We start from the raw sequence: 16,749 nt of genomic DNA on the forward strand, positions 1-16,749 counted from the left end.
CTAACCCTCCTCTGAGTAGAGAGAATTCTCCTCTCTGACAGCGTTCACACTAGAACACTGGCAATTCCTGCCTGACACCTTTCAGACTGGGACACTGGCTCTTTCTGGTTGTACAGCAGCTTCTAGCTTTTGGGACATTGATTCTGCAGACTTTGGGATTTCTAGTTTCCATAATCACATGTGCCAACTTTTTATGACAAATCTACTGGTTATTTTTCTCTGGAGAATGCTAATACAGATTTAGTTCTTCTAACACTGAGAAAAGGCAAGCCTGTCATTCCTAAATAACAGCATTCAAGGCCTAGGCCCACTGTATAAGACAAGAAAAGGAGAGAGCAAAGATAGCAAATTAAGAGGAAAAACTGCCATTATTTGCAGATGACATAATCACCTACCAAAAAAAAAAACACAAACAATAAACTGTTAGAAAAAGAACTGATCAAGTCAGCTAGTTATAATCAGTACTTTACTTCTATACCACAAAAGTGAAGGTAGAATGATGGACTGCTTTCCACACAATATTGTGAAAAATCTTATTTGTTGAAAAAACAAAGTTGGAGGCTTTCCTTATTACAACCTATCTAAATGGGAGCTCTATGTGGGTTAAAGACCTAAAGGTATAAGATAAATCTATAAGTCTAAAGGAAGAAAATAAAGGAGATTATTTCTATGATTTAGGGGTAAAGGATACCTTTTAAATGACTCCAAAGCACAGATATGGACTTCCCTGGTGGCTCAGATGGTAAAGAATCTACCTGCCATGCCAGAGACCCAGGTTTGATCCCTGGGTTGGGAAGATTCCCAGAGAAGGAAATGGCAACCCACTCCAATATTCTTGCCTGGAGAATTTCCTGGACAGAGGAGCCTGGTGGGCTACAGTCCATGGTGTCACAAAGAGTTGGACATGACTAACTAAGCAACTAACATAAGTGACTAACACACATGTACACACACAAAGCACACATATAGGAAGAAAATGGATGGATTTAAATATCAGGCAATTCTCTTCAACAAGGTTATTCAGCAGGTAAGAGATGGAGATGATATCTGGAATAGCAAAAACCATCAGAAGATTATCTATAAGTTATCTACAGAAGATAAATGTGGCTACTTGAATTGATAAAAATTATATGGAATAAAAATGTTTGTTCTTCAATCTCACTGGCTGCATTTTTTAAGTGTTCAAAAGTCACATGTGGTCCCCAAATTGTGATAAATGCTGAAACAAAAATAAAGAAGACGTGAATACTCCAGAAATCTGAAAGCAAGTTAGAAATTCAACTTGGCAAAGGAGATGAACATATGAATCACAAAAGCAGGAGCCTAACTAGCAAAAAGGGTGGGAAAAGATACTCAGACTTATTAATCAAATGAATCAGCCCCACCCGCTAATCAGAAAAAGCAAAAATCTGAAAGGTTAAGTTTACGGGATAAGCATAAGGGCAAGTAGAATTGTAAACACAGACAAATAATCTAGAAAGCAATCCTGGAATACTTAACAAAATTAAGTATGTGTATGTCTGATTCTTCATTACATATATGGTGGAGAAATTCTGACACAGGCCTACTAGTGGACATGAACAAGGACAATCAGTGGGGCATTGTGTATGGTGATGGACTGGAGACAGTTTTGGGTGGTCATCATAGGAGAACTGCATAAGTAAAATGTAATAAATACTATGGAATGTACATAATATCAAGAAGCAGTGAGTTAGGAGAATATAAACATAACCATGTGTCTAGGTATTAAAATACTTAATGTTTAATGAAAACATAAGAAGTTGAATATCTTTAGCACAAAATATATAAATTTAAAACACATACATAATACAAAATGTATTTTATAAAATTACCTAACATTCAAAGGTACACTATCCAATATAGAATGGACACCTATGCAGGTAGGCACAGAAGAAGACATCAGAGAAAAAAGGGCTAAAAAGTAAAACAGCTGCTGATGGTGTGCAATGAAATGAGGAATATGAGTATGCAAATTTCTGTACCTCAAATTCTAGAGAGATAAATAATTGTTTAAACTCTTATCAAGTACATGTCCTTTTAGGTGAATTTATTTTAACCAGAAAATTTTTAGATGTAATCTAGAATTTTAAGAGTCCACTGAACATGACATTTATAATTGATACTTTGGCCACCTGATGTGAAGAGCTGACTCACTGGAAAAAGACCCTGGTGCTGGGAAAGATTGAAGGCAGGAGAAGAAGGGGATGACAGAGGATGAGATGGTTGGATGGCATCATCGACTCAATGGAAATGATTTTGAGTAAACTCCTGGAGTTGGTGATGGGACAGGGACGCTTGGTGTACTACAGTCCATAGGGTTGCAAAGAGTCCGACACGACTGAGCGACTGAACTGAACTGAATGAAGTGTTAGCAGATCAGGTAATTCATATAATACTGACATCACTATTTACTGAAGAAGATTTTCCCCAAAAGGCGATAAATGCCGAAACAAACAAACAAAAAAATAAAAACATGAAGAAATCTGAAAGCAATTTAGGAGCTCAACTTAGCGTTATAGCAATTCACAAAACATGCTAAGCTTTAAAATGTTATAAACTGTGTTAAAGTTCAATAATGAATCCAATAAAAAATGAACTTGTGCCAAATTAAAGAAATATTTCAAATTTTATGATTGTTAACCTTTCCTAACCACAGATCACTCTAACAAAGTCTGCCGTGGGTATGCTCTTGAATTTGGAACTAAATTTATATCTCAGCTCTTATAAATACTCAAACTAATTATTTCAGAATGGATGTAGAATGACACTTTAATTAGTAATGCATCTCCTGGCAATTAAGATTCTTTTGCTTCTCTTGGCAATTAAAATGGCAAGGCATATTATTAAGGACCCATGATTCTTCATACCTCTTTCTGACAATTACCATAAGAAACATTAAAGGCAAGATCTCAGCTATAATCCATTCACTGAATATTTGGTAGCAAGGTAAACACTTTCTCCTCCTTGTCTAATAATTTTTCATTTCACTCATTACCCAGCAATCATTAATGCAATTTGTGCTCTGTCTTACAACTTTCAATTTTTCATTTTACATAACTTATTATAACCAATTGATTTTGTTGGAATGCAAGCATATGGATACTTTTAATTAAGAAATAATTTTTAACCCATTTATTCACGATATGACTCTAACAGTCAGAACATTAAATACACAGAGTGATTGATGCTGGCAGAAAATATTAGTGGTGGAATATGAGACATCTAAAATGACTGTAAATTGGATATATTAATATAACAAAGATACATGCACAAAATTATTGATATGGCTGGTTGGGTCAGAGAATAAACACTTTTACTTTTAACTTTTAAATACCTAAGATTTTTTTTCTCTACCCAGTTCCTTTACTGTTTTAAAAAAAATTATTGAAGTACAGTTTGATTTATAATGTTGTGTTTATACCTAAGATTTTTTTTTAAAGTGGTTTCATGAGGTAACTTTTATGTCCTTGATTCTCTTCTAATTCCAGTTTTTATATTAAATATGTACTATTGCAGTAATAGGAAAATAGTTACATAAATTAAATTTCATATTATGTAATACTAGTTCACAAAATTAAAATATGGTATTCACATGTGGGTGAAACTTCTGAAAACGGTAAAGCACTATCAAATTTAAAGAACCTTTCATTCAGTGAGAAAAAACCATGACATTTAATTGCAAATTAGTGTGAATTAGCTGTTTATTGTTAACAGCTAAACTGTACTGAATGTCAATTGTGTGCCTGGCACTTTACTGATATTAACTCATTTAACCCTCGCACCAACCCTGTGAAATAGGCAATTGCTATTTCACTTTACAAGTGAAGAACTGAGGCACAAGGAGGTTAAGAAATTTACACCAAGAGTACCCTGTGATGGGGCTAGAGCCAGGCTGCACACTCCAGCCACTCCAACAAAGCAGTATTGCTATGGCATTACATTGTCCTTTAGAGGTCTTCTTACTGCCTTAAAATGTTTCAATTATTCATACATTTCACTATAAGCACACCTAACACTGTCACTCTTTCAGATATGCTTAGAAAATCTAATGGTTACACCTCTGAGTGAACAACATATGGTTGTCTATAACTAAGTACAAGTGTTGTTAAATGTAAGCAGGTCCTGTCAAATGTCCATAACTGTGTCTTGCTTAAGGTCAAGGCAAAAGACTAAACACAAGCAAGCGTGTTTTCCTTTGACTAAAAAAGGTATATTTGTGTCCAATGCAAAAAGAGGCAACATAGGGCCTGATAAGCTATCCATATTCTCTGCCCTAGTATTTGCAATTGTAACATGACTTTCCAATTTTTGAAAACAGCAGTTTTACTCATTTCCAATCCTTATTCATTTCAGTGATTTCTTCTGCCTTGGTCATCACAGGCTGCATCAGTCTAGAAATCTGATCACTCAGGTTTGGTTAACTTTTCTGCTATAGATTTTCACATTTCATAAGAGGGATTGAGCCATTCTCACCCTTCTTAAATATGTCAAGTTTGTTTAGTTTACTCAACACTCATAAACACACAGTCCTCACAATTACTACCTACATGGACAATATTGTTCAGTCAATACATTGTTCTCAAGTAATCATTATATCCCCATTCTTTCACTGACAGAACTGACCAATGAAAACTACACTCGCCCAATTTGGGCAATACCTTCGAAAAACAGTAATAAAAAGAGCTAATTTTTAAAACTGTTTTGAATTATGATATAAGGGTTTTGGAAACAGTTGCAAACCACCAGTTAAAGGGATTCTGCAAACCACTTATTTATGATATACTTTTAATTAGGTTGTAAAGTCATGGAAGAAGCAGTTGATACCTGGTAGTCCATTACATTCTGTATATATGACTATACTTTACCAGTTTAAATAGTTTTCCATTTTACAGTTTCATTTTCTAGCTTATGCAATTAGCTTAATAGCTATTCTATTTCAGTGGGAGAAGTAATTACTTCTACTATATGTAATGTATCTTTCTGTGCTGGTTAATACCTCTTTTTAAGCATCAATAATTTTATGGCAAATTTAACCCTTCCATTCATTCTTTCATTCAAAGAGTTTGGCACATGGTAATCAATAAATCTACTAATTTGATAAAACCAAGTATGTATTCATTGGCTGATCAAACAATGGTAAATAATAAACTCCATTCTACAAGGAGTTTATTTTAGCTGGAGGGACAAACAAAACTGTGGACAACTGTAATTCTGTAACAGAGAATCTTCAGTGTACCCGGAACACAAATTTGGGAGACTGAAGTGAAAAGATGAGGAGTATGAAGGAATTTTGCATTTGATCTTCATCTGAAAGTACATAAAATCAACCAATTATCAGAATTTAAATCCTGTGGGCAAAGTAATGAAGAGCCAGGATCCCTGCCTCAGGAGACAACAAAAAAGCTATAGATTTAAGACAAATAAAAATGTAAGTATAAGTAATAAAAGCCGGAAAAAAGAAAAGGACCTCACATATATAGCTGGAGAAGATATATGCTGGTACAACTATTGGTAAAAATTGTAGTATTGTCTTGTAAAGATAACCTGTATATTCTCATCAATTCAGCAATTTCACTCTTAGGTACACACTCAAGAGAAACTACATATGTGCAACAGGAGATATAATAAGCACTGCCTGAAATAGGACAAATTTGGAAATCACTCAAATGTCTATTTTGATAAAATGGATAAATTATGTTTATAGATCAGCATATTCAGGAAATAGCATACATATAATTAAATATAAGGGCTTCTCAGGTGGAACAGGGCTAAAGAATCCACCTGCTAATGCAGGAGACACAAGAGATGGGGGTTTGATCCCTGGGTGGGGAAGATCTCCTGAAGGACGAAATGGCAACCCAGTCTAGTACTCTTGCCTAGGAAATCCCATGGACAGAGGAGTCTGGTGGGCTACAGTCCATGGGGCTGCAAAGAGTGAGACACAACTGAGCTTGCATGCTACATATAATAATTACTGTGGTATATGGGACAGGCCAAGAATTAAGACTAATCCAAGTTCGTGTATCTAATATATAACAGAAGAGAGGAAAAAAAGTGAATAGGATTTTATAGCAAGACAACAGTGCTTAAAGCTTCCTCTTCTCTTATAAAGATCATATTTACAAAAAGAGTCAATCATGTATTAAGAATCTAGCAAACGCTTTGTCAGAAGTTTTGGCAAGGCTATAAGGAGTAAGACTTCGATGAAAATGGGGTAAGCCAGAATGATGTAGTAAATTGGGAACTGGGAAAGCAAATAGACGTGTGTGCGTGTGCGTGTGCGTGTGTGTGTGTGTATTCAGATGAATGAAGGTCAGATGTCAAAATTTTAGACAAGGTCATATAGAAGCATATAGAAAAGTCATGCTAAAAGGTCAATTAAAATGAACCAATTTTCCCTGGAAAAAAAAACAGACTTGTCTTTTTTATAAGGTACCCTCCAAGTAAAGGTCACTTTGACAAAGATAAGATTTTCCTCCTTTTGGTCTTCGACTGTCCCCTAAATTACTCGAAGATCATAAACCTTAAATAAAAAAATAATGCAACTTTATTAGAGTACAGTCATTATACTTTAGGAGCAAAGGCCACACTTGAACATTAAGATTATGACTGAAAGGTTCCCTAAGCACCACACCACAGCCCTGCATGCCTGGCTGCTCCTCTATAAAGGGAAGCACAGGAAAACAGCAACACAGCCAGCTTCGGGCTTATCCTGTTCTTCCCGTTGGAAGCTTACCCGCTGTCTTGCCCCTGAAGCAAGCGATGGACAGGGCCTTTTATACCTTTATGATGCAAATTAAGGAGTGTTACATATGACAATCTCAAAGTATTTCAAAATGTCTATTCATTTAATAAATGTTCAAACTGTCAAGCATGACTCTACACACAAAAGATGATGAGAGCTATATGGCAGTGATTTGGCTGACAGTTTATCTTATCAATTTTAACTGTGAAATAATTATTCTACAGTTATATACTTATAAAGTTTTCTTTATTTTTATAGTAAAAAAAAAATCAGCATCATGCAGACATTTGGTAGATTCTAATCAAAATGCTTCTACCTATTTCTGACAATTTAAGTTTCTTCTTTTTCCTTTTCAGTTGCAGATTTGTCATAATAATCATTGCTTTATTAGTTCCTCTTTATTTTGCCTTTCTTGTGGCTGAAAAAATAACGTTTTAATTAGGAAAACATGATTTAATAAAAATGAGGATAGCAGTTCTCAAATTTAAGTTAATACTGTCACTCAGCCACTAGGCTATGCTAAAGGACAATCCATTTGTTCAAGAGCACTTCTATCTTACAGCCACCCAAAAAAAGCAGAAAAGTAAATTCTAAAGCTGAATGTAAATTATTTAACCACTCGAAACCGAGACTGAAATTCATTTAACAGATTTATATAAGGGTTTATGTAATTAGTTTATATGACATACCTCCAAAGAATAAATGTACCCAAATTTTATCAGGTGTCATATAGTAATGTTTAGTATGTTACCCAAATTAAATATCCATTTTCATTTGCATATAGTCAGTCCTGTTAAAAAAAAAACTATAATGTATAGACATGGGCTGATTAATTGCCAGAAACATGAGTTTTAGAATGGTTTTATTTTTCTTTTTGGTTCAAAAAAGATCATTTTAAAACACAACAGTTGAGGTCTGAACACCATTTACTTAATTTATTTTAGGTATTCTTTTACATTAAATTATACACTATCCTCTAAATCACTTCTAAACCTTTCAAGTTCTTTAACTTGGGAATGTATTCATTACTTTTTTCTTAAGACACTAAGGAGTACACTATTATCACTTTCATCACTATTCCTATTAATATCTTTGCTAGTTTACACACGGTGGGAAGTACTAGGTGTTCAAATGGGTCTAAGAAACTTATGTAGTCAGAAACACATAAAATATAGATAACATTAATAAAAATATGTACATAGTGATAATAAAGGGCCATATACATATATTAATAAAGGAGAATTTATGTTAAAATAGTTCATATAAGAAAGATAAATTGATAATTGTTGCCCAGACTATTAAAAGAGAGAAAAGGTTTTTATGATGAACGTCCCAAAGATGTCTAGCTCTGAAAAGCTCTCCAAGCACAAAAATCCCTAACCCTCCAATTTACTGTTTAATTTGACAACTCTGCATGTAAGTTAAATAAGCAGGGTGACAATATACAGCCTTGACGTACTCCTTGTCCTATTTGGAACCAGTCTGTTGTTCCATGTCCAGTTCTAACTGTTGCTTCCTGACCTGCATACAGGTTTCTCAAGAGACAGGTCAGATGGTCTGGTATTCCCATCTCTTTCAGAATTTTCCACAGTTTATTGTGATCCACACAGTCAAAGGCTTTGGCGTAGTCAATAAACGGAGGTTATTGATATTTCCCTCAGCAATGTTGATTCCAGCTTGTGCTTCATCCAGCCCAGCATTTCTCATGATGTACTCTGCAGCTAAACTTTAGTAACGAAAATCATTCCATTCTTTTCTAATGGCTAGCACCCTGGGCTAGAATTTGGCCATAGCCAGTCATAAAGCATTAATCTAAGAAAGATCTGGGTTTAAAAAAAAGCTCACTGAATTGTATTCATGAGTTTAGGCCTATTTCCTCATCAGCTACGAGGTAAAAAAGAACCTCAGAGATAAAAGCTGACATTGACCCATGGCAATCCCCAGGGGCCAGTCCCTGCACTTCTGGTTATCCACAGCATCAGCTTCCTCCCATATCGATCTGGTTTCTCACTCACATATTGGATGAGTACTCATGCCCTTCCCATTAAATCTTACACAGTCTTGTGGGTTATATCTGAACAAGCATTTAACTTTAAAGTAGTCTATGTAAGTTTATTTCTCGTGATCTGAAAGCTAGGCTTGTTTCAACTATTACTGTATTTTGAAAAATATGTCTTCCATGTTACCTCCATACATTGTTCTTTATCCATGTAAATGATGTGTAATACCAGTGTAATCAAGTACCAATAATGTGTTAGCATGCAGTTACACTAACTAAATACTCATGTATTTAGCTATAAAAATGTCTATACATTTAAAAAATTAAGTTAACCTAGAATGAAATTTGAGGCTTCCCTGATGGCTCAGATGGTAAAAAATTTGCCTCCAACGCAGGACACCAGGGTTCAATCCCTGAATCGGGAAGATCCCCTGGAGAAGGGAATGGCTACCCATTCTAGTATTCTTGTCTGGAGAATTCCATGGACAGAGGAGCCTGGTGGGTTATAGTCCATGGGGGTGCAAGGAGTTGGACATTAGTGAGCAACTAATACTTCCACTTTTACCCTTTTCATGAGTGTAATTTTGGTGGGGGGGAACTCCATGTGAATGCCTGATACTTTCTCTGAGGAAAATGACAAAAGTGATACCATGAAATTGAGTAATTCAGAAGAAAATCACCTTCAAGCACACACTCACCCACTATGTTTCATATGTGGCGGTTTATCCATTCGCACTGCCAATTTGATTTTTAAGTCAGAGTCCTGGCTATTTTTTGGAACTATCATTCGGTGCAACTCAGCTGACTTGGAGCTACTGGAAGTTGGGTATAATATCACCTGTAAGGGACAAAAAAGAACATATTTAGGTGTATAATACAGAATCTTTAAGGAGCAGAACTGCAATCTTTTCTATACATTTTCCTGTCTGAAAAGTCGGTGTCGCACCTGAATGTGTCTGATAAACTATTTCACTCCCAACACAGAAAATGGGTTTTCAATAAAGACTCATTTATTTTTTTTTGGACAAATATGTGTTTTCATATTATCACATAATGAGTTTTCTTCCTGTGTCACTTCATAATGAATTAATACCACAGCAGCTACAGTTGACTTGACAGTTGAAAAATACTTAATAGACACCTATAATTTCAAGACCACTCTAAACTCCTCAGGGCAAAGAAGTTCAGAAAGAAATGTTCTCTGAAATTACAGATAGCATGCTCAAAAAGCAAAACCAATTATTGGAAGCAGCAAAAGTATACCTCATGTTATAATATTTTCATTGCAAAGCAGGATTAAAGGAAATCAACTCAATTAGAGATGGGAAAGATGGATGACCGCACATCTGTCAATACCCAGGAAGCTGCTTCCTGACTATATGTTTTCAAAACTATAAAAATGATATCATGAGGACTCTAACAAAACAATTATTTTTCATAAAACTGCCAAACTATTGTCATTATTTCACAATCCCACAGTTCCACAGAGTCAACATGGGCAAGAAATACTCTTCAGATGCTAGGTATCAAGTCAATAAAAGAAAAAGTATTGTCCTCTTTTTAGTCAGTCATGACACCATTTAGACACAGCCTATATTCAAGTCTTAATGATTATTTTTAAATGGAAAAAACATATGGAACTCAGGACATTATATTTTCAGCTATCCTTATTTTAAACTAACGTGAAAAAGTGAATAAACTTGAAGTTTCTAAGCAAATGGGAGACCTATAAGCATGCTGAGGTATGATAAAATGCTTTCAAAGCACAACATGGCAACTGAATTTGCTGTACTCTGCAGAAAATAGAAAAAAATCTTTGTTTCCACATGGAAGTGAAAATATTCACGAAGATATCTTCAGGCAAAGCTCTTTCTCTAAGAGAGACCACACAGTCAGATCATAAAAGTTTCTCAAACTTGTCTCGACCTCCAAGTTGTTAAATGTATCTACTACTTGGAGACTCTTCTCTAGCCCATCCTAGAAGCCATAACCAGGTTCAGTCCAGCATTTCTACACTTAAGCATATGAAGGCTCAGCCAACAGCAGATTAAATGGTGTTTTTGATGTTTTCAAAAATTATGATCAGATTCTAGAATGAATCCTTTTTGACTGCTGGAATATCCAATGGGATATTTTACAGATACTTTATTAAACAAATGGTAAAGGAAAACGAGTTGAAAATTTCTGGCTCAAACCAGCCGGCAAAGGAAAGTCATTTTTAACTCAGGAGATGATTCCAAAGAAGAAGCCAAGACTAAGACAGAACTATACATCCTCTGTAGTTATAACTGCTATTTTCCTGGCAAGTCTGGAAAGCTTTTTCTATTTTTCCCTATCCCGTCTTTAAAAAATGAATTTGGCACGAAACACCTACAGACTTTATTCCTTTTAAATTCTTCTATGTTGATATGAAAATTGGTATTGTTCCAAACTCCAAACGTCTTATACAGGAAGAGAATATTTAAAACTTTTGACAATTTCTTATTCTTTAAATGCCAATAACAGGTTACTAAAAAGGTCCAAAAATAACTATTTGCAGTTGATTCCCAAATTAAGGATCATCTCAGTACTGAGCACCATCATCTCTGCCACATTTTAATTTTCTGATGAATATCTCTAACTGACTTCTGGAAAGATTTATTGCTTATCTCTGTTCAATTAAACATTTAAAGGTTTACTATGTGGGGACACAAAGATGAAAGAATAAGCAAGGAGCTGATGGTTTCCTCCTATTGGAGCTAAAAACTCTGATAATATATGGTAATATCACTTCCTTCTACCACCTTTCTATCCCTTGGGGTGCAGCACTTTACTGATTCTGTTAGCCTCTAAGTTTATTCAACATCATTTGTTTGGTGTCTCTGCTCTATTACACATGTAGCTAATTTCCAGTGTTAAATTTCCTCCATTGAAATAACCTGGGATTTTCTGTTTTTCTGGGCACATTGTACTAAAGGTGCAAATACTTGCATGTGAAACAAATGAAGGCCCACAGATATGAAATCTACTGCTTCTAAAAATGGCACTGGTGAACATGTACAGCCATGGTGGATTCATGTCAATGTATGGCAAAACAAATACAATATTGTAAAGTTAAAAAATAGAAAATAAACTAATTTTTTAAAAAAGAAACTCTGTGAAATGGTTACCAGGTTTCTGAGTAGAAAGCGATCATACTCCTTTACATGATTCAGCCATGGATGACAACAAGACAAAGAAGAAGTTTCCAAATGTGCAGAGATCAAAGTGCCAGGGAGAATAAAGGATGAAAAAATTCTTTTTAAACACATAATAATGCAATAATTTCAAATGCATAATAATCAAGAACTCCTGAATACTGCGAGGCATGGAGCCTTCACAGGGTTGGCCATGGCAGCATCTCACTGTTCTCATTGGACACGTATTGCTCTGTATTTCCCACTTCACCTTTTTTTCAATGAGAAACTTGATTGTAGCTTTCCTGCCCCCTGATAAGCTGCTATATATTGGATTTGTGCTTGAGCAAAGTGAGGAGGGGAGGGGGAACAGTAGGCAGTTAACATAAACCCTAGTTTACTGGTCACCAGGCTCCAAAGAGCCACAGCCAGACCTGATTGAGATGCTGGACTTTGGACTGGAAGTAAGGACATGATGAAATTTTTGGCGGTTTCCCTTGAGTTGAACTGAAAGTGTTCTATGGGTGGGAGAAACGGTAACAATTGTTGTTGCCTTGGCTAGAGGGGTGAGCTATGACAGATCATCTAACTGTCCACCAGGATTCATGCTTTCACTAGTACAGAACTGGTGCCAGGAAGCAGCTAGCCAGCCCCCTGCATCTAAGTAGGAACACATGAAAGTTCCAGCTAAAGGAATATGAAGACAAGTGGTAAGTCTTTTGGGGTAATAATGATTAAGATATAAGTATGCCTTCTGGTTTTAGAAAACGCAGAGGAACCAGAGATCAAATTGCCAACATCCAACGGATCATCAAAAAAGCAAGAGAGTTCCAGAAAAACATCTATTTCTTCTTTATTGACTATGCCAAAGCCTTTGACTGTGTGGATCACAATAAACTGTGGAAACTTCTGAAAGAGATGGGAATACCCGACCATCTGACCTGTCTCTTGAGAAACCTGTATGCAGGTCAGGAAGCAACAGTTAGAACTGGACATAGAACAACAGACTGGTTCCAAATAGGAAAAGGAGTACATCAAGGCTGTATATTGTCACCCTGCTTATTTAACTTCTATGCAGAGTACATCATGAGAAACACTGGGCTGGAAGAAGCACAAGCTAGAATAAAGATCGCTGGGAGAAATATCAATAACCTCAGATATGCAGATGATCCCACCCTTATGGCAGAAAGTGAAGAACTAAAGAGCCTCTTGATCAAAGTTAAAGAGGAGAGTGAAAAAGTTGGCTTAAAGCTCAACATTCAGAAAACTAAGATCATGGCATCTGGTCCCATTACTTCATGGGAAATAGATGGGGAAACAGTGGAAACAGTGGCTGACTTTATTTTTTGGGGCTCCAAAATCACTGCAGATGGTGATTGCAGCCATGAAATTAAAAGACGCTTACTCCTTGGAAGGAACGTTATGACCAACCTAGATAGCATATTAAAAAGCAGAGACATTACTTTGCCAACAAAGGTCCGTCTAGTCAAGGCTATGGTTTTTCCAGTGGTCATGAATGGATGTGAGAGTTGGACGGTGAAGAAAGCTGAGCGCCGAAGAATTGATGCTTTTGAACTGTGGTGTTGGAGAAGACTCTTCAGGGTCCCTTGGACTGCAAGGAGATCCAACCAGTCCATCCTAAAGGAAATCAGTCCTGGGTGTTCATTGAAGGACTGATGTTGAAGCTGAAACTCCAATACCTTGGCCACCTCATGCAAAGAGTTAACTCGTTGGAAAAGACCCTAATGCTGGGAAGAATTGGGGGCAGGGGGAGAAGGAGACGACAGAGGATGAGATGGCTGAATGGCATCACCGACTCGATGGACATGGGTTTGGGTAGACTTCGGGAGACGGTGATGGATAGGGAGGCCTGGCGTGCTGCAATTCATGGGGTCGCAAAGAGTCGGATACGACTGAGTGACTGAACTGAACTGAACTGATGCCTTCTTCACTTATTTGCTAGCCAGAAGCAGAGGGCTACAATGTTCTAGGAAATGAGACAGTTGTAAGTGGGAGGAAACCAGAGTCCTGAATCATCACATGGAGGAAATCTACCTATCGGGAACACCCAAGATAAATGCCTGAATAGTCACTGGAAGGACTGATGTTGAAGCTCCAATACTTTGGCCACCTGATGTGATGAGCCAACTCACTGGAAAAGACTGTGATGCTGGGAAAGATTGAGGGCAGGAGGAGAAGGGGATGACAGAGGATGAGATGGTTGGATGACATCACCGACTCAATGGACATGAATTTGAGCAAACTCTGGGAGACAGTGGAAGACAGAGGGGCCTGGTATGCAGCAGTCCATGAAGTCACAAAGGGTCAGACACAACGTAGTGACTAAACAACAACAATTGTTTTAAAATATTGAAATGTTGTCATTTGTTTGTTATAGCATATAGTAGTATACTAAGATTACATTAGCAGAGCTTTGTTGCATGAGACTTGCACAGGTAGTTGAGTGCTTCAAGATTTTTATTTCATAAGTAGATAAGCAGTTCTTCTTCAAGAGGACTTAGTTCATGTTCAGAGATGGATATCTGATGTTGATGTACATAAATAATTATGTACAACAATTAAAATATTTAGCATACATAATATTTTACTAATGATTCTTGTCGTATTTTAGTTAAATCATGTGCTCACTTGCTCAGTTGTGTCCGACTCTTTGTGACCCCAAGGGCTATAGCCCAACAGGCTCCTCTGTCCATGGGATTTTCCAGGCAAGAAAACTGGAGTGTGTTGTCACTTCCTTCTCCAGTGGATCATCCCAACTCAGGGCTTGAACCTGTGTCTCTTGTGTCTCCTGCATTGGCAGGCGGATTCTTTACCACTGAGCCATCAGGAAAGCCCAACAATTTTTCTCATATTTTAGTTAAATCGTAGCTCTGTACAAAATAGTTGGCTTCTCATATTATTTAGCAAAATAGCTTGTTCTTTGCTATTCATTTCTCTTAGCTTTTCTACACACATTTCTGTTTCTAGTCTTCTAGTTTATTTTTATCACCAACACATGAAATGACTTGTCATTTAGCATAACACAACATATTTTATCATTTATCTGAAATATAAAGCCAATGTATCTTCTTCATAATAAAATGGAAACATTACTTTCCATCTTTGCTAAAGTGTTATGGAAAACAAAAAAGAGTTTTATTCAGGCTTTGTTTAAAATTCTGTCAAATTTAATAGTAAGGAAGAAGAAGTGTAAAAGCATATAAACATAATATTTAGAGTATATGGAGTTCAAAAGGATTTTTCTGTTAAAATATACTCGTACAAGGTGACACCTCTACATTATCTCCTTCTATTAAGGTACATTAATTAAAGCCAAGCCATGTGCATCTGTACATATACACATTAGTTGAACTTTGTGATCTATGAATTCACAACTTAATATGTCCCTAAACTGTTTCAAAACCTGAAAAACTAAAAACTTGGGAAGGGGGGAATCTAGAATAACTGAGAGGGAGCTAAGTAGGATCTGAGTGAGATGAAGAACTCACCACCTTTGCCCATAGATCTCTCAGTCCAGAGGAAGAAAAAAGGACCACACGACCATAACAACTGCATTGCAGTCTTTGAGTAAAATAATAGTTACATATTTGATATGAATCTAGCTCAAAGGCAGGTGCAATCAACAAATTCTTGAAGGAATCAGGACAGACTTCACAGAAGAATCACTGCTTCATTTTGGAGTCTAAAATAACAGATATGATTTGCAAGAGAAAAACACAGGGGAAGGACTGCTAAAGATATGAGGCTGTTGGAACTGAACCACCCTTAGAGTGGCACCCTGAAACAGGCACACAGTCCCATCTTGATACTGACATTCATACCACCAGCTTTGGTTATTAAGCCCTTCCCCAAGCTTGACTGGTCACCTCCTTGTTCTCTGGGACCTATGCTTAATCAGTTTACACTGTTGGCCACCAACAAAACGTCAACTGACACAGATGTTCATTACATTTTTCTGCCATGTCAATATTCTACCTTATCCAAAGGGAAGGAGAAGACCCTGTGGAACGTTAACTTTTAAGGGTGAAGAAAAGAGAGAACTCTGTAAGTAAAACCAGAAGTCAAGGAGGCAGAAGAAACACCAGAAGGGTGGGATTTACTACCTTTAAGGCAGTGAGTGTTTTGGGAAATAGAAAGTGGCCATCGATGCCAGCACAGTGAGGATGGAAAGGCCATTACTGTTTGGTTTAAAAATGGAGAAGTCACTAGAGATATCAGCAAGAGAAATTTTAGGTGAGGCAGAGTGTAACAGTTTGAGGGATGGGGGAAGACATCACTTAACTATTTCGTGAACAAGATGGGGCAAGATGAGCAAGATCACTTTGGATGGAAGGGACGTTGTGTGCACAGGAAAGGGGGTGAGGATATGGCCATGTAGACTGAAGAGGGTAAGGAAATAGGAAGGTTGTACTGATAGGTGAGGTTGGAAAGGAAGACTGGGGATAGACTGTAAAAGCGTAAGTTTTGCTAAAGAGTTTGTATATTATCCCATAACACGTAGTCAAAAGATGCTTCTAAACCAGAGAATAACAATCAAAATGTCGTACTCCTGTGTAAAGAAAAATTTCCACCTATCTAGCTGTATAATTCCTGGAGAGGAGTCATGTGGAGTCAAGTGTCTAACATCCAGTTAAGAAATGAAATGGCCTTTAAAAATGTATCTTTAAAACAGTAAGAAGGGACCAAAAATGGTTTCAGCTAGAATGTTTCAATTTGTGATTTTTTTTTTTTTCTTTTCTGACAATCAGATGTCCTTGAGACACAGGGTGTTTTAAGGAAGTGTTCAAGGGGACATCACTCCAGACAAG

At 36.6% G+C, this 16,749-nt stretch overlaps 1 protein-coding gene across 19 annotated transcripts in view; it reads right to left on the reverse strand.

Moving 5' to 3' along the window:
- CADPS2 (calcium dependent secretion activator 2) overlaps window positions 1-16,749 on the reverse strand; it is a 535,874-nt gene that overhangs the window by 221,172 nt on the left and 297,953 nt on the right. For all 19 annotated transcript variants that reach the window (XR_014066703.1, XR_014066704.1, XM_081534079.1 and 16 more), the window contains exon 8: window positions 9,464-9,603. Coding sequence is in view for 17 of the 19 variants with exons in the window: in XM_081534079.1 (XP_081390205.1) it covers window positions 9,464-9,603 (140 nt within the window). In the remaining 2 variants the exon portion in view is untranslated. The remainder of the gene's footprint in view (window positions 1-9,463; window positions 9,604-16,749) is intronic.

Source organism: Giraffa tippelskirchi, chromosome 10, assembly GCF_054371585.1.
Source record: "Giraffa tippelskirchi isolate mGirTip1 chromosome 10, T2T-mGirTip1v1.2.pri, whole genome shotgun sequence".
NCBI lineage: Eukaryota > Metazoa > Chordata > Mammalia > Artiodactyla > Giraffidae > Giraffa > Giraffa tippelskirchi.